At 41.1% G+C, this 19,103-nt stretch overlaps 1 protein-coding gene across 4 annotated transcripts in view; it reads right to left on the bottom strand.

Moving 5' to 3' along the window:
• TMCC3 (transmembrane and coiled-coil domain family 3) overlaps window positions 1-19,103 on the bottom strand; it is a 116,733-nt gene that overhangs the window by 83,973 nt on the left and 13,657 nt on the right. Inside the window, exon 1 of one of the 4 annotated variants that reach the window (XM_068276800.1) lies at window positions 18,401-18,427. The exons of 2 other annotated variants lie outside the window; for them this stretch is intronic. In XM_068276800.1, coding sequence (XP_068132901.1) covers window positions 18,401-18,421 — 21 coding nt within the window. In that variant the 5' untranslated portion in view covers window positions 18,422-18,427. Of the gene's footprint in view, window positions 1-18,333; window positions 18,428-19,103 lie in introns of those variants that run through there. One more of the 4 variants, XM_068276801.1, reaches the window with a different exon arrangement.

Raw genomic sequence — 19,103 nt, 5'->3', positions numbered from 1 at the left:
AATGAATGCCTATGGGAAAATGTGCATCAGAAAAATGGCGTTTAGTGGAAACAGGCCCATAGGCATTCATTGGAGTCAGTTTTTCTGCATCCATTCTGCATTCAATCTGCATGTAGTGGAAACAGGCCCTAGGGGGAGGAGCCAACCTACTATTGTCAGTTGTCCTGGACGACAATGGGTGAAATTCTAATTATTCTAAAAACACTAGGCACTTCCACAAGACATTAGCTCATGTTATTGCAACATCACTAAACCGCATCACTTCATAAGCGGAGACAAACGGTACTCCTCGATGGAATGCTGTACAAGCACAGATGCTAGAATGATTCTGCCTGCAGGGACAACACTCAGCTCTCACCATGTGAACAAGAAAATGAGGAAGCAAATACATTCCAGGAATACTTTGGGTAACATATGGAATCATTCATATAGAACAGATAAGCGCGCGCGCGCACGCAAAAGCTGCCCAAACCTGTAAATATTCAAGCATGATGCAAACAGCTGCATAAATGTGACCCTAATCTCATTTAAATCTCTTTTCCTTATAAACTCCATGAAATGAAGTCAACAAATCAGAACAGTAAAACTTAACAAGTAGACCTACATACAGGTTTTCAACATACACTGGTTAACTGACAGGCAGTAGAGAGGCCACAACATCATTTTCATCAGTAATGGCTAGTTTTTTCAGGGGTTTAGAGTACTGTAAATCTAGGCAAGTATATTTACACTGGAAATCTGAAGAAAGAGCAATGTGGAAAGCGTAACTGCCGACTAAAAAAAGTTACTGGGTAATTATGCTGAAACTCCAGGAAGCCTGTTAAATACACATTTACATACAGTATGTGCTAAGTGTGTTGCAGAAGGTTTCTGTCCAGCAGATCCTGTGAAACACCACTGAACAGCTGTCATACCTCATTACCTGATTTTATTCTGTAGCTGAAGACAACATGAAAGAGCCATTTTTGCAGACAATACTGTGGTTACCACTGGGTCACCGCACTGTTTTTTGTACCATGCTGTAATAAAACTACATTAACATAATGCTGTAAAACCTCACTGAGCAGATCTCCCCTTCACAGACTGTGATAGCACAGTGTGCATGCATTTTTTTTTTTTTTTTTTTTAAATTAAAAATTGTTTTTAAAAAAATGTTATTGTCATTTTGTTTTTAAGAATTGTGTTACTATATATACAATAAAGTTTTTGCTACTTGAAACTAATATTTGTTCTCCGTGGCATACCCCCTCCTATTTTTTCTATCTCAAAATGTATTCTTTTTTAAATTAAAATCAAGGCCTCTGTCACAAGAGAAGCTGAAGGCAAGGAATTCATTGCTAGTCCGTTGCTCCGATGCTTCATCCAGGCGCTTGCTAACACTTGACACAGGCAATGGAGAGGTGGCCACAAAACTGAGCTAACTTCAAGGCCAGCTGTACTCAGTCACACAATATTATGTGTTTTTGTTTTCTTGCCGAGTACCTGCATTGCGTGTTAAGCACTAGTACCTCTTGCAGGCATGATTGTGTATACTGGTGACTTGCACACCATATTGCAAAGCCTGTGCAGTTTATCGGCATCCACACCCAGTTACCAATAGACAATTCAGGTGCTCTATCAGTCCTCTCGCCTGAGGGATTACACTTTGGAGGTTCAAGAATTGCGCGCATCATTTTCATGCACGGCGCACATGTTCATATGTGTTACAACGTACAGGATTAAACAACCATTGACATAATTGTCAAGCGGTACGTGTGTGGGGCGTGAGAAAGTAGTGCATGTAGCAAGTTTCCCGCACGCAGGAAACGCATTTAAATGTGGGCGAGCCTATTGATGAAAATGGGCTGTCACATCTAATGTAAATCTGTATGCAAGGAAATCATGTGTGATCCCTGCCTCACTCTTCACAGAAATGTAGATGTCTTTTAAATCGCATCTATGAATTCCTCCTGAGGTGTTTAGATCTCTCGGTCATCATATAGCAGACAAAATGGGGAAAAAAAAAATTCTACACAGGATAAACTGCCATAAATTCAATATCGGGAGTGACAGATTGAATTTAATTATCAAAGCTGAATTATCATTGGTAAACATACTTATATCACTGAAAAGGACTCCCTGCTGGGAAGAATAACATACATCCGATGAAGATGTCTGAATGATGAAATGCAGCCCAGAATTCTGGCTGCATCCAGCATCCATTTAACACCTCACAGAGTGCTCATTGACATTCATGAATGTGGTTTATGACGCAGGTAACTCACACGTAAACCATCACATGCCAAACGCAGAACTTGTTGAATGTACCAAACCTCAAACAGCACAGCATAAAAATAAATCCATTCTGAAAGCTTGCTCTTCTACTATAAAACCTTAGGCTGCATTCACTAGAACAACTATTCTCTTCTCAAAAAAAAAAAAAATCTATAACAAATGTACATTTTTCAACTCTAAAAACAGTAACTAAAGTCTTCTAGGCATGTCTCCATTTTTACTTTCTATTCTTCCCCATTTATTTTATTTAAAGGTAGAATAACCTATGCATCCTTATTTCTTAGCAACTATGTGACAAACTATTGGTGGATGCAATTTACTAAAAAAGAGGTGCACTGCCCAGTGCAGATCAGTGACAGAGTCATAACAAATCAATCCAAAGAAAGGATCCTGCTGCACCGGTGGTGTAGTAGCGACCCATTCTTGGTCTATAGTGACCAAAGCATTCATTCAAACACATACACCGAAGTTCCTAGTTTATCTAAATCTCCAGCACATGTGAGATTTTATATGACTACCCTGCTGGATTTACTTATACTTTTACTTATTTATTAAAGTCCTCTAACAATAATGCATGGATTTGTGGAAAAATTGCACTTTTAGACTCCAATAGGAACATAAGACAATGAGCGACTATGCTAGGGATCAAACTGAGGTCCTCTGAGGGACAGTTAATGGCATGACTATATACATACACTATGTAAAGTGATGCAAAATATGTCACTATATAAATATGTAAAAATAATGAGAATAGAACAGAAAATGATGCGCATCAGGTGTATAATTTGTTGTCCTGTCGTCGTCCAATTGGAATCACTCCCTTTGGTTACCTATGTGTGAAACCCTCAGGAGAGCTATTAAAACATCCCTCTTTGGCCTTCTGAAACAAGAGGAGGAATACATCCCAGATATGAATCACATGCTGTATTGAGAAATAAATCAGGGCACTTATGTGTTTTGGAGGATCTGATTTATTCAATCATCTGAAGATATGCCAAGTCATCCAGAACATAATCCCCTGGAGTTGTCATAAATAACAGTCTTGTCTCGTTTACATTCTGATCTCAAATGAATGAGAGATGACACTTGTGCATCATCCGGGGGGGGGGGGAAGCAGTTTTATAGCAAACACTAGAGAAAGCAGTTTTATAGCAAACACTTGTTTTAGGAACCCTGTGAACATCAATCCGATAAATCACAAGGCGCTAACTGTGCTTCTAGACAGCAATGTCAGGCCAAGCACTTTCTGACAATACAAGGGATTACAGAGAGCTTGTTCTCAGCCTAAGGTCAAAAGTTTCATATTACTGACAATAGCAGAATAAGCAATGCTTACAGCAGAATAATACAGACTGAGCAACATATACTTTATATACAGCAGTAAAAATATATACATTTCAGAAGTCCAGGGAAAAAACAAGTGACACCATGCCCCTACCACTTTATATTCCCTTAAATCAAAGGGTACACAAATTTTATTCAACAAAAGTAAATTTATTAAGGAAAAAGTAATGGTATTATTGTTAAAACTATTTACACATGGTAATTGTATCCTGGGAGTGCCATTATCCTGGGAGAGCCATGGTGCTATTTTAGAAAAGCCTGGCGGTTGTTTTAAAATGACAGTGCTGCCTGCATGTCCAGAGGCACCGTCTGCAATGCTAAAGTATGATGAAATCTGGTCATATTTCCTAGATTATACAAGAAGGAGGGGTTTTTGTTGAGTCCCGAGTGTGTCACTCTATTCACATTACATAGGCCAAATTCTATAGCCAAACTATGCATGAATCAACAGGACAGTCGTGTGGAAGTTCCCAGTACCAGATGCAAATTTATCCGAGGAACTATCTGCATGGAGATTGTATGTTGTCCTTTTGCTTGCATGGATCACCTCTGGGCACTCCACAAACATACTGATAAGTTCATTCATTCTTCTCTCCCAAACTGGCCTTAAGGTGCCAATACACCAATTTTCCCATTCAATTCTCTGCAGATTCCATTCATCGGCTATAAATCGATTCCCCAAAATGTCATATCAATCTGTTTTTCATGAACTTTGACCAAAAATCGGTTGAAAGCATCTATCGGAAAGGATGGAAAAATTGGATTAAGAGGGAGATGTGGGCATTGGTAGACTGATGGCCCATGGCCTTGCACTGCATTGAACAGTGCAACCCTGCAGTTTCATTGATTTTCAGTAGATTTCCTGCTGGAATCTATTGGATATTGATGTGCAGTGTGTGGTAGGAGTCGATAGAACATGCAAGTGCTATAGAGTAATGGTTAAGGGCTCTGCCTCTGTCACAGGAGACCAGGGTTCAAATCTCGGCTCTTCCTGTTCAGCAAGCCAGAACCTATTCAGCAGGAGACCTTGGGCAAGATTCCCTATCACTGCTACTGCCTATAGAGCGCATCCTAGTGGCTGCAGCTCTGGCGCTTCGAGTCTGCCAAAAGAAAAGTGCAATATAAATGTTGTCTGTAAATGCATAATAATAAAATGACAACCAGGTTTGTTCTTTTTCAGTTTTACTGCACTGCTTACTAGGGGTGCACGATTTCTCGTTTTTTAATCGAAACCGCGATTCCTCAGAAGACTATCTTGGGATTGTCAGTTTTTTGCAAATCGCGGTTTCGCCTGCCCGAGTGCCCGTACGGCTCTGCCCGCCCGAATGCATTCATCTGAATGCGGATGGAGGCGGGGGGGGGGCGGATCCACAGCGTGCCGCCCTGTCATACATAAAATTGCCACTGATTGGGCAGAAGAAGCTGCGTGCTGTACGCGGTAGGCGGAGCTGTCATCAATGGAGTTTGAACAGCCTGAAGAAAGACTCGGCGGCAGCAGAGATAGGAGGGCTCTAGGAACTGAAAAGCCCTTCATCTTGCGGAATTCGCAGCGCGGTCCGCTGTTCATACTCGCCCGAGAGGACGTGCTCCGCTAAAAGCATTAAAAGAGCCCCCCGCTATGGTGAATTTGATACAGTCCACGGCTTCGGCGCAAGATGAAGGCGGAGGGTGATTTTATGCCCTCCAGGACGCAATCCGTAGTTTGAACAGGTGACCCCATAACAGAGAGTGTGCCATTTGTTTTGTCATTAAAATGTGGTACTTAAGCACATGAACACATTGGGGAAGGAGGGGGGGGGGGAGCGAGAAACAAACAGAGGCAGCGCAGTTGACAATCAGAGCATCAACTGTGAGTGTATGAGGGTGGCGGCGGGGGGCAGAGCCTAGTAGTGGTGGGGTCTGTGTGAGACACTGGGTGTGCAGCAGCAAAGAATGATATTGAGATATATATAATATATAATATATTTTAAATTTTATTTATTATGGCATTCTTTTCTCTGTCGCACACCCAGTGAAAAAAATCGAAATTGCAATTTCTGATACAAAAATCGCAATTTCAATTTTTCCCTAAAATCGTGCAGCCCTACTGCTTACCTCCTTTCCCAATGGTCTTTTCATTTAACATAAGCAGGCTTTTATGTAAAATAATATAGTGTCTCTTTGAATGAAATATCTAAACAGGGGTTTCTCTCCTTAGCTCCTCCTACTTCTCGTTTGTACAAGTATAAATCTGAAAGCATTTTTATGGAAAGGTTGAGATTTACTTTAAAAGCATATCTCCACTTTCCCTAAAATCTTATCCATTCAAATCTATATACGCTATTCTAGTATATGGTCTTAAAATGTTTTCCAACATGCTGAGATGCATTTTAACATATGTATCCTTTACGCAGTTACCAAAGACAATATACGTAAATGTACTTTTTTCCACAACAGAATTGCACTTTGTAGCATTTTTTTTCCAGAAATGTTTTTAAGATTAAATGATATTATGCAAAGAAAAAAAAGCAAAGGACAAAACAAAAAAGTAAGAAGTGCCTAGAGGTATGTACAAGCAATTACAATGTACATAAAGGATATTCTGTAGTGCGTAATAAAACCTAAGAAAGAGGTATAAAGTAAAAAAAGCAAGCAACATTAAGGGCTGGTGCACACCAAAACCCGCTAGCAGATCCGCAAAATGCTAGCAGATTTTTAAACGCTTTTTTTTATTTTTATGAGGCGTTTTGCTAGCGTTTTGCGGATTGCTGCTGCGGTTTTCAGTAAAGTAGATTTCATATATTGTTACAGTAAAGCTGTTACTGAACAGCTTCTGTAACAAAAACGCCTGCAAAACCGCTCTGAAGTGCCGTTTTTCAGAGCGGTTTGCGTTTTTCCTATACTTAACATTGAGGCAGAAACGCATCCGAAATCCAAAAAATGCCTCACCCAGGCATTTTTCGTTTCTGCAAAACGCCTGCCGCTCTGGTGTGCACCACCCCATTGAGATACATTGACCAAGCAGATCCGCAGCCGCAAGCGGATCTGAAAACGCCCAAAAAGCCGCTCGGTGTGCACCAGCCCATAGTAAGTTTTTTATGTAAGTGTGTGACCTTTAGGAAAGGAAAGGCAGAACTGAAAAGATAACTACATAATAACTGAAGGAATTTCTGAGGTCATCTCCGTTTTCTTATGTGGAACTACACCCATCCATATATCACTATTGGGCAGATTACTGAGGCCCTCCTGAGTGGGCTATTCTTGGAAAACAGGATCTGCTATAAGATGTCAGCAATAAGCCACAGTGAGGCCTAGTGCACACCAGAGCGGTTCGGTCGCGTTTTCAGATCCGATTGTGGATGTGGAAACGCTTGGGTAATGTATTTCAATGGGGTGGTGCACACCACAGCAGGAGGCGTTTTGCAGAAACGCATACACCCGGGCTGCTGCAGATTTTGGATTGCGGAGGCGTTTCTGCCTCCAATGTAAAGTATAGGAAAAACGCAAACCGCTCTGAAAAACGGCAGTTCAGAGCGGTTTTGCAGGCGTTTTTGTTACAGAAGCAGTTCAGTAACAGCTTTACTGTAACAATAGATGAAATCTACTACACCAAAAACGCTTCCCTAAACCGCAAAACGCTAGGAGAAACAGAAAAATAAGAAAAAGCGTTTCAAAATCTGCTAGCATTTTGCGGATCTGCTAGCAGTTTTTGGTGTGCACCAGGCCTCTGTGAAGGTGGCTTGGTGTGATTTGCCTTCTTAAAACAGAAGGTATTTGCGATAATTCAGCTTTGTGGTTGTCCCATGTGATACACATGTGACATATATATACTGTGTATGGAATATATATTATATATATATTCCATACACACATATATATACTGTGTATGGAATATATATATATATATATATATATATATATATATATATATATATATATATATTCCATACACACATATATATACTGTGTATGGAATATATATATATATATATATATATATATATATATATATATATATATATATATATATATATATATATATATATATATATATATATATATATATATATATATATATATATATATATATATATATATATATATATATATATATATATATATATATATATATATATATATATATATATATATATATATATATATATCTCTTGTCCTAACCGGTTTTATCTGGTTCATGAAGGCCAAAGCTAATGCGTGGACACAAGGTGTTCACACTTGGCTGTGTTGTATTGCGCAAAAGCGGATAGCATAGATTTGTACTGTGATCACGCGCCTACGACAGCAACTGAATATGTGCTTGCGTGTGTTATGGCTTAGGGAGTATAATTGGGTTGGGAAAATGCCTGGTCTCTGGGACTTTGCTGAGACCAACAGACGTGATGGACGGTGTTGCCAGGTGTTTTCCCCTACGGAGGATTGATGGAGTCACCTCTCCCTTGGGTGATATTGTTACAATACTTGGTAAATAAATGTTTATGCATGCTTACTAATAATTACTAACCCTTGAACTATGATTCTGCAAGCCTAGATAATTATTATAACAGGATTGTAGCTCAATAAATATATTATTGAATTCATTTTACCCACTACGGTGATGAGCAAAGTTAGAGGGTTGAAAAACCCTTCCTGTGAGGCAAAACATAAATTGGCGATGAGGATGGGATCCTTTCTTTTAAAAATCATTTTGAACCTCTTGAATTGACCTAATGCTTCACTTGGGGGTTCCTCTGTACACCAGGAGCTCAAAATTGAAGAAAAGTCAGAAAAGGGTTCAAAGTGATTTTTAAAAGAAAGCATTCCATCCTCGTCGCCAATTTATGTTTCGCCTCACAGGAAGGGTTTTTAACCCCTCTAACTTCGCTCACCACCGTAGTGGGTAAAACTACCTATCACCGTGTCTAGCCTTGAATAGCTGCATTCTGGTGAGCCTCAGCCAGTCCCCATAATCAGTTGGACCTCCAACCATTGCCCCTCCATACACAGCCCCCTTGCACCAATAGAGTGGGAGTGCAGCGGGTACCAGCTGGTCTTTTATCTACACTCACATGAGTAGAGAATGAGCAAGTGCTCTAAACCAAGCAGCAACTGTCATGTATATTGGTGAACAAAAGACTCCTGCCTCCTACAAATGCACATATTTATACTTCTCAGTCCATATACACAAGTGCTGAGAACTGTGTGCAATAAAGACATCAGCATTACAATGCAGGGATGTGAACACAAGCATTATTATTATTTAGTATACAATTGTATGAGCTAGGTTTTTATAAGCAGATTTGCAGTCCAAAGAAATGCTCATAGTGTGACGACATTCTACAGATTGAACATAAAATAAGATGCTTTCTAAATCTTCTGTGAAGTCAGTCACACTAAGCTCTGTAGAGGTTTGGGAGATGGACAGGGTGAGGTCAAAATCAACATTTACAAGAAAGTTTTGCATTTGAATAATAACCAAGTTGTTTATATCTCTAGGACTACTCATCACTGCAGATAACTTCTCATTAGGTATTTCATCATCATATTATACTAGTGTGGGCATGGGCAAACTTGGCCCTCCAGCTGTTAAGGAACTACAAATCCCACAATGCATTGCAGGAGTCTGACAGCCACAGTCATGGCTCATAAAGGCAAATGCATTGTGGGACTTGTAGTTCCATAACAGCTGGAGGGCCAAGTTTGCCCATGCCTGCCCTAGTGTATGACAGATGCAGTTTAATCTTACTTGCATGGAAATCCATTTTTATGTGGATTAACGGAGTACATAGTTAATATGAGATTCCTCAGGATTTGAGCTCTTAGTATACCAATTAAACTATTATCTGGTATTTTGCATCTGTGATTAGGAAATTGGGCAATACAGAGCCTTACTTACATTAGCTTGTGATACATTACATATACTTTGTAAGGGCTCAAAACTAAAGCATGTTCTATTTAGAGTTCCAGCCTACCCAGCAAGCTCATGGTTAAGCATTAAAAGGACCAATAAGCCCTCTCACTACAAGGCTATGCAAAACAAAAGTTTTCCTTCTTAAAACAAAAGGTAGTTGCAATTATTCAGATTGGAGTGAGCATATGATGTCTCCCACAATGCATCACTGCTGAATATGCAAATCATCCTGTGTTGTCCCTGTAAGCTAAACACACCTCCAGATCCGCTGGAATGCAATGATGTGTCAGCTTGTAAATCCTACTGCCATCAGGAAGTACAGTATAGTTCTTGTTTAGACTAGATTTTCCGGATGATTAAAATGCGAGATAAAGGCAGTGAATAGAGTAAACCTTTAGCAGCTGTGGCCTGCATGCCAGATCTTTAAGCAACAGCAATGGCTGAACACATCATTTCCCTACTTATCTGACCTGCCTGAAGCCAATCCATTGTATGCCACGCCGTTATCTGTCCTCCTCTAATCATACTGTATATACTGGGGTTGCGTCGGTATGAGCACATGCCCGGATTCCCTACAGCCAACAATTATATAGTGTGCGTGCGTATACAGAAATTGGTACAAAATCCTCCAACTCCTCAGTTCACGATCGTGGATGAACGCAGACAGCGGGAGGACTGTGTGAGAGTCAGACATGTTTATGCTGCTGGAGGAAGCTGCGGGTGAGTATTAAATTTTTTTTTTCTAGAGCTCTGGTTTACTTTAATATGTGGTCTAAATGAGAGCTCAGAGTTCAGAATTACCCACAGACAGCAAGCTTTAAAGGGAAGGTCCAAGCAAAATAAAATGAGTTTCACTTACCTGGGGCTTCTACCAGCCCCATACAGCCATCCTGTGCCCTCGTAGTCACTCACTGCTGCTCCAGTCCCCTGCTGGCAGCATGCAGTCCTCGGAGGTCGGCAGCCCACATTGCATACATTTTTACGCATTCCTGCTGGTGCAGGAACATTTAACACATACATTTTTACACGTTAGTGGTGCAACGCGTAAAAATGAAAGATGGAAATCTCACGATCTTCGTTTTGTCCATGTTAAGTTTAAGGAAATTAGAGGACATGAATGTAGATAGAGCGGACAAACAGTCAGGGACTTGAGATAATACTGTGGAGAGGTCGGAGGCTGAAAAACATATTTGGGCGTCATCAGCATAGAGGTGATATAGAAAACCAAAAGAGCTTATTTGTCTTAGGCCAGTAAATGGAGAAGAAGAGAGGTCCCAGGGTGGAGCCTTGTGGTACTCCAACAGACAGCGGGCATGGGGAGTAGTTGGTATTGGAATAGGAGACAGTGAAGCAGCGTCCAGACAGGTAAGCACAGATCCAGGAATGTGCTGGGCCCTTGATCCCCAGTGTCAAGAGGGTCTGGTGAAGCATAGGATGATCAACATTGTCAAACGCAGAGGAACATAGCACATAACCAATATTTAGCTTCTTAACAGCCAACATTTTCTGACAGTCCAAACTGCATCTGAGCATCTGATCTGACTGATGCTGCCTTCAACATGTATTAAACATTACAGACTGACACAGTAATAATACATATAAGGCAGATCCAATGAAAATCAGGTTGCAGAAAACTGATGTATTTTTTTCAGAATGTCTCTCCTTTCACACACACAGTAGCTCTATATACATGGATGCACTGCATCAGAAAAAAAAAAAAGTAGAAAGGTTTGTAGACCGTGTATGTTGAGGGAAGAACAATGCGGTTGCTACGGCCACCTCCTGGCCTACATACATTTGTTTATGTAGCTGTAGCTGCTAAACATCATAGATAACATCTGTTGTCAGGGGGCTATAGATGTGTATGGAGTGTGCCAGGATTAGCATCACAGAAGCTTTTCTAAAAATAAAAAAAAAATAAAAAAACACATGCCAAGCAGGACAGCACAGAAGGAACAGTCTGTACAAGGAAAGGGATACAATTTGGTTATATCAGCATTAACATGGCTTTATAAACAGGTTTCAAACTACTGTGCATGATCCTAGCACTGATTACAGTGCAGATGGCAGGCATGCTGGCGATGCATCACACACTATCTACCACATAATTTAAACATAATAAAATAAATTTTAACAAGTACAGTATAAATCTTTACCTTAGCATCTGTGAAACTATGGGACGAGGAGCAATGATGCTTCCTTGTTATCCAGTAATATAGTCAAGTATATTGTATGGGTAAACCAACAGTGACATATTAATAAAGTACCTTCAGTATGTAACCTAAATTCACATTCTATTATGTGAGGCCCACTTTTTGTTATAGCACATGGAGCTTTTTTGGCCCCAGATGTGCCCTATATCTTCTGGTACCCCAAATATCTCCCCTGTTTTCAGTCGCTCAGATTTCAGCATAATAAAACCGCCTCTCTTGCAGGCATCACATGATGCAGTACAATGTTATGCACTGTTGATTCCATTTGACACACACACACAAACACAAGATTCAAAAATGTACTGCAGTGTCTAATATCTTTGAAAACAACCAGAAGTTTATCAATCTAAGTTGCTGATGTCAAACAAAGGCAAACATGAAGTTTGAAAACATCCAGAAAAATCAGACCACGTACTGTATGGTAATGTTTACAAATTAAAAAGACTTCCCATTCTTATCCTATGTACAATTCACAACTAGTTTTTCTTTGAAGTACAAACAATGTTCAAGGTTGTTTTCAGGCTTCTCTATCAATATCTTTTAGGCTTAAAGCCTCATACACATGTAGGAAGATCCCTGAGGGCAGAGGTTGAACAGATGTGGCGTGTCTAGCAATGTGCTCTTTGGAAGGGAGGCCACTAGTGGCATCACGCAGTGGGCGGGGCAAGTGAGGAGAGCAAAGATCTTGGTCAAAATGATCCACCAGGCAGATTGTTGGCCGAGGGGGGGAGCTGTGCACACACCGTTTCTCAGCAGAGGCAGTCATTAACAGCTTCCTCAATAGAGTTTCATGGAGTACAAATCTTAATGTAGTAAGCATGTCATCTTTAATAATAGGGTAGGACAGTATTATGGTTATGAAAAGCAATCTTTGAGTACAGTGTTTCATTGCTTAAAAGCGGCTTTGAAAGATTGCTGAATACAGCATTTCTGCTGCTGAACATTGCACATAGAGTGAGTTTAAATTGACTTTGTGACATTGTTTACTTTTTTCTGTGTTTATAAGCATTTTTCCACAGACACAGCCCTGCAATTTTATTGTCTTCAAATAGGACGTTGATCATTACAATTAACAAATAGTTTACTCTGGTCAACTCCTGAATTATTGAAATAAAGGAGTTTTCGAACTTTCAGAGGACACGTCTTTATAAATATTTGTATCATTCAAAAGTAAAGTTACAAATTATTACTACTAGATGCCCAATCCAATGAAAATACAGAACTTTCTCTTTCATCAGTTGCCCTTTAAAAACAACAGCACTGGGCTTGGTAAAATTAAAAAAAAACAACAACAAAAAATATCTGCCATCCACTGGGCTTTGCTAAACCTTGGTGGTCACCTAAAGTCAAATATAAAACCAATGGCAACCCCGACTCCCTAGCTAGTCCTCCTACCTCATGAGACTGCTACCTTCATAATGCTGCTCTGCAGGGAAGGGAAGATATCTGGTGCAAGATGGCATGGTCAGGAGGGTTGAGCTTCCACATCAGTGAATACAGCTAAGCCTCAGGAGAACCAGTTTAAAAGCAAAGCAGGAGGACTGCTAAGGTGCTAAAGCTACAGGACAATAAACTAAGTGATTAACACTCTTGCTTTGCATCTCAGGTTTGAGTCCTGGCCAGGACACAATGAATAGGCTCTTCCTGTTTGTGCAGGTTTGCTCCAGGTGCTTCATCTTCATTACACATACCAAAATATGGTACTTACACAGCTAGCCTGGTCAAAAATGCATTTCCCTGCAGAAATCCCACAGAATCCCCAGCTGATCCAGAGAGATGTGTTTTGTTTTTTTTTTATTCGTGGGGTGGGGGTGTTAGTTATGGTCTCAATTTAAAACAAAAACAAAAAATCCTTCCCGACTCCACACTGCAACATTACAATATACTTCAGTGGGAACTGTATTATTGTTGAAAATCTAGTTCTTATAGGAAAACATCCAATCCCTTCCTGTAGTTGATGTGCTATGTCCTCTAGAAGCAGCTCTGCTGGAAGGCATTCCAAAATATGACAGCCCTGACAGGAAAGAGGCTTTTTCAGGGCTGGCTGTGGTTCAGAGCTGTATTTTAGGCTCATGGTTTAATTTTTATTTCTGGTTGTTGTTGTTTATTTAATACATACCTTAATTCTCTCTCCTCCATATACCTCTCACTTCAGGTTCCTTTTCACATATTTAAAAAAAAAAAAAAATTGTTTTACTCAAACCACTAATTCACTCTTATTGTTAGTAAAACAGACAATACTCACATTTGAAGCAACACCTAACCACTGCGCTGATCTCTGTTGGGCTCAACCCATTCAATTACAGTGAATGGGTTGGTACTGCACTGTGCAGAAACACAGAATCATGCAAGTTTGCTTTTAGTCTGGCAAAGTAACCAAGCAGCTTGGGGTGACCAAAACCACTAGGAATGTATAGGAGGCTAAAGGGGCCCATACACTCAGCCGATTTTCTGGCCGACCGATCGATCGTTTGCAAATCGGTTGGCCAATCGACCGATCGATGGCCGATTTCGATCGATTTCGATGGATTTCCATCGAGCTGGCAGGATGGAAGATTTAGGTCGATCTGATGAGATTGCTAATCAGTTTGCATTGGCCTTAATGGAAATCTGATGGAAAAAAAATGCCATCAGATAGAATTCCAATAGATTTCAAACTGAAATCTATTGGAATTCTATCCTGGTAAAAAATGTTCTAAAAACGCATCAGATAGATCATCAGATGCATTTCTTAGCTATCTGCTGCCAATCTGACGAGTGTATGGGCACCTTAAGAGACCAACAAGCCCTCCTACTAAAAAGCAATGCTTGGTGTGATTTGCCTTCTTAAAACAGAAAGAAACTTGCAATAGTTCAGCTTTTAAGTGAACATCTGTGGCTACCCACAATGCACCACTACTGAATAAGCTAATGATCTCTTTTTGCCCCTGTAAGCCAGGCTAGCATCCAGAACTGCTGGTGTATAGCAAGCTTTCAGTCAAACATGCCTGACCTAATGTGCTCTCATTCTAAAAGCCCACTGTGGTCCAGTACACATGTGTAGGTCAATATGCAATGCATATACAATATGTAATGCAATAAGCAAAAATGTTCGCTTCAAAAGCAGCTACAAAATACACTTTCCGCCCCAACTGAAACTGACAAACTTCTTTTCATTTATTGTAAACCCCAGAGCAGGCTGAGCCAGACGTACTACTGTGATAATGTCACGTCTGTTACACTGTCCATGTGTGCACTCTACCAAAAGCAATCACATTTCAACATGAACATAAACAAAATATTTTTGTTCACCTTCATAAAATATTTCTGTCTAGCAAATATAAATGTTGTTGAAAAAAAGACAAATCAACAGAATAATCAATGATATAAAAGCCTAATGACTGTTAAATAAATAAAAGCCTAACAATACATACAGAGCTCAGAACGCAACCCTCCGACACGGAGTTATTTTACTTTATCCTCTCAGTGACTCACCCATGTTCATCATTTTCATTCACCATTTTAATGGAAAGCACATATCAAGCAGAGCCAAAGTAAACACTTCTGAAGTGATGGTGATCAGTAATCCGCGGGCATGACAAGCAGTCTCAAGGCAATCACAAGACAGACCAATTATTCCACATTTAGACTTTTACAGTATAATACTGAAGAGCAGTCATACAAACCTCTGCATGAAGGAACATCACTATGTACATTTATCACGGTGTCAGAAGGTTTGCCTCACTGCTTCATACATGCACTGTGAAATTCTTAATGAATTAGAGGTTAGATTTGAAATCAACATCTATTGAAAAGGAATTAATTCTAGACCATTGCTAAGCAATATTTGATCAGAATAATAATCAGGCATTGATTGGTAATACTGCCCGCTCTATGTGTGAATGATGGGAGTGTCCACAGGATGGAGTGGTACATGAGCAATGTTCCCAATTACTCCTTCTCAGCCCTTATTATTGTCATTTTCTGTTTAAAATAACTTTTCAAGCACTCTAATTGAAAAACTACCAAAAAGTTGGTGGAAAAGAACTGTCAAAATTCTTTTCTTGCATGCTATTGGCTTAAAGGGGTTCTGTGGGGGGGGAAGGGGGTGTTGAAGGAAGAGATTATAGAGATAGAGATATCCATCTCATGGCTGTAAAAATGACACAAGAACCCACAAACCCCATGCAGATGGCGCCCCTGTTGGAGTTTTGAGCCAGGAATCCTGATCTGCAAGACAATACAGCTGACCATATTCTTGATTTTAAAATAAGCAAGAAATGGTTAAAACTGCTCCTTTCTACTATTGCGGTCTAAAATTTGCAAGGACAGAAGTGAAGGGAAATCTCCACAACAGCAGCACTAACAGTAATAATGGAAGTCACACAGGCGGCAAGTGACATCAAATCTCCCCAAACTGGACAGACATATAAATAAACTGACAGTAGCTTTAGGTCTTTCACCTCCCTGGCGTTCAATTTCCCCAGGATATCAGTGCAAAACGTGATCCATTTCATTTTCCTAACCTTTTTTACTCCTGTAACTTGCCAAAATGTGGTAAGCAAGGGTCTAGTGTACATTGTGGAAGTGTATTAGAGGGAACCAGAGAGGAACGGGCTGAAAAAATAGAACAAGATGTTATACATACCTGGGGCTTCTTCCAGCCCCATAAGCCTGGATCGCTCCCACGCCGCCATCCTCCGCTTCCTGGTTCGGCGGTACTGGGTCGTGTCACTTCCGGCACACGCGGACAATTGTCCGCATCACAGGGGCTCCCTCCATACTCGTACGCATGAGGCTGCGCAGTAGGCAGTCTCATGCATATGTGTATGGAGGGAGCCCCGTGTGATGCGGACATTTGGCCGCGTCTGCCGGCCGACTCGCGGCAATGACGGGACCCGGTACCGGCGTATCCAGGCAGCAGAGGACGGCGGCGTGGGCGCGTTCCGTACGTATGGGGCTGGAGGAAGCCCCAGGTATGTATAAAAGCTTCCCCCCCAACCTCTCTGGTTCCCTTTAACGTGTATGCACGTCAATACTGTTCACAGCATGTTTTGTATTGACGTGTATAACCACCAATACCGCTAGGTTAACGACCAGCCAACGCCGATTTGTTTCCATGGAAACGGCCACTCGTTTTCTGTCAGTTCATGGCAGGGGGCTCCGTAAACAGCCTGCAAGCCTCCGATCACGGCTCGCAGGCTAAATGTAAACACCTGGGGACGTAATCCCCGGTGTTTACATTGTACAGCGCTGCTGTCACAGCAGCGCCGTAAAGGAGATCGCCGATCCCCGACCTCCGATTGCCCGGGGATCGCCGCCATCCGATAGGCTGAAGCCTATCTGAGGCGGTACAGGATGGATCACTGTCCTGTACCGCCTATATTGTGAAGGGGAGGAAGGAAAGGAGAGGGAGGGGGGAATAGCGCTGCGGAGGGGCTCTTTGAGGCGTCCCCCGCTAGGCAAAGCAAGCCGGAGGCGACCAGACCCCCCCAACAGGACATCCCCCTAGTGGGAAAAAAAGGGGGGGGGTGGAAGTCTGATCGCCCTGCCTGCCACCTGATCTGTGCTGGGGGCTGAAGAGCCCACACAGCACAGATCATAAAAAACTCAGCCGGTCCTTAAGTGGTTAAGGATACTTTTATACTTGTGCATTGCGGCAGGCTGAAAGTCGCACTGCACGTTATAGCCACGGTAGGAACAAAGAAAATGAAATGTAACGTGCGACTTCCGTGTTGCATCACGTCGCACCACAGGCAGTGTGTCATGTTTCATTGACTTTAACTCATTAGCAACTTCAATAAAGTAATCTCGTTTGACATAAGTGCACTGCTTTTGACTTTAGTCGGCAGAACTCACTGTGCTGTAAATTCTTCGATTGCTTTGATCTCTCTCTACAAGCAGAAAATATAGAAACTGAAAGCAAAAGTCCTATAATATTGTCTCATGCTGCCCCTAGTGTCAAGTGGCCACAAATACACATTACAGCAGTACTAATTAGAAGCTAGGAAATGTAGCAAATAAGAAATAAAAAAGTGCTAAAATAAATTGGCCTGGAGCCCTTGCAAGCCTCTAAATAAATTGGCTACTAAAGGGTTAATAGCCACTGCAACGAGCTGCGACAGCAGAAAGTGCTGCAACACAGCAAGTTTAAAAGGGGCATCACACTAAATCTAACAGTAAAAAAAAAAAAAAAATTTAAATATCCTAATCATATTAAAGCAAAATGACACCGAAAGAAAAACATGTCAAATTAAGCAATATAACAGGATGTCCTGCAGCTCACCAAGTACCACCTACTTTACAGTAATAGAACACAGATTGTCAGCCACTGGCAGATGCATCCCAGGAATACTTCTGATGGTTTGCGGGGACACTTGTGCCAGTAAGAACAGAAATATGACAGCTGCCATTACAGAACAGCTTTACAGCTAAACGCTCCCGGGCTCTCCCTGCGATCCTAGGCTTTACTTCCTAGCGAGTCACTGACCTGGAACACTTTCTGCTGGGTGGGAATCAGACACTTCAGATTCCACTGGCTTCATGCAAGTGCCAGCTCACTGACACACAAGAAAGGGAAGCCTCAGTAAGGCTGACATCCTAGAAATATGTCCCAACTCTCAGCTTCTTACTCACAGCATGAATTTCAGTGAGGCGCTGGCACCTGGATTACATGTACCCCATAGAAGAATAGGCGATGTACCTCTATAAGCACAAGAGTCATGCATTCGGCTGTGTGAAAAACTGCAGCACTGTTGAGATAGGGGAGAGGAATGTGTGCTGGCTCAGATTGGATCCAAATAACCACTCGCTATGCCAGATTAGTGACAATGACAACTATTGTCTGCATAACTGTAGACAGAGCTGTCACATTCTAACCCGTCTGCCTAGTGAGCTCTGAAATTTTAAGTTCCACTCAATCTTTCATTTTGTTGTTTTTCTGCAATACAACAAACAAAACTAATGAAACACAGGTACATATAAAAAGGTAGAGCCTGAAAATTATAAAGTTAAATATATACATTATTAGCAAGTAAAATTACTATGCAATAAGACTCCCAGTTGCAGAGAAATGTGAAGGGCTGTGTATATAGTGGCATGAGAGTGGGCTAGTATGTACTGGTATGCTGAAGCTGGTTGCTGGACCCAGTACAGAAGCACACCAGGACATGTGGGTCATGCAGGTGAGGGCAATTAACTAGGGTGGCCACTAATGATCCAATCTTTTTCATCCAATCTTACCAAATCTATGTAGTATAAGGGGAAATTCAGTGAATTTACTGAATAGATACTTCAGGCAGTTACCTTATATTACATAGAAATGGCAAGATTGGATGAAAAAGATTGGATCATTAGTGGCCAGCATAAGTGATGGTAAAGTATTTCCAATCAAAGAAACAGACAAG

This window comes from Hyperolius riggenbachi, chromosome 3 (assembly GCF_040937935.1).
Source record: "Hyperolius riggenbachi isolate aHypRig1 chromosome 3, aHypRig1.pri, whole genome shotgun sequence".
In the NCBI taxonomy this organism is placed as follows: domain Eukaryota; kingdom Metazoa; phylum Chordata; class Amphibia; order Anura; family Hyperoliidae; genus Hyperolius; species Hyperolius riggenbachi.
Note: the sequence above shows the minus strand (reverse complement) of the source record. Positions and strands in the feature narration are given on the sequence as shown.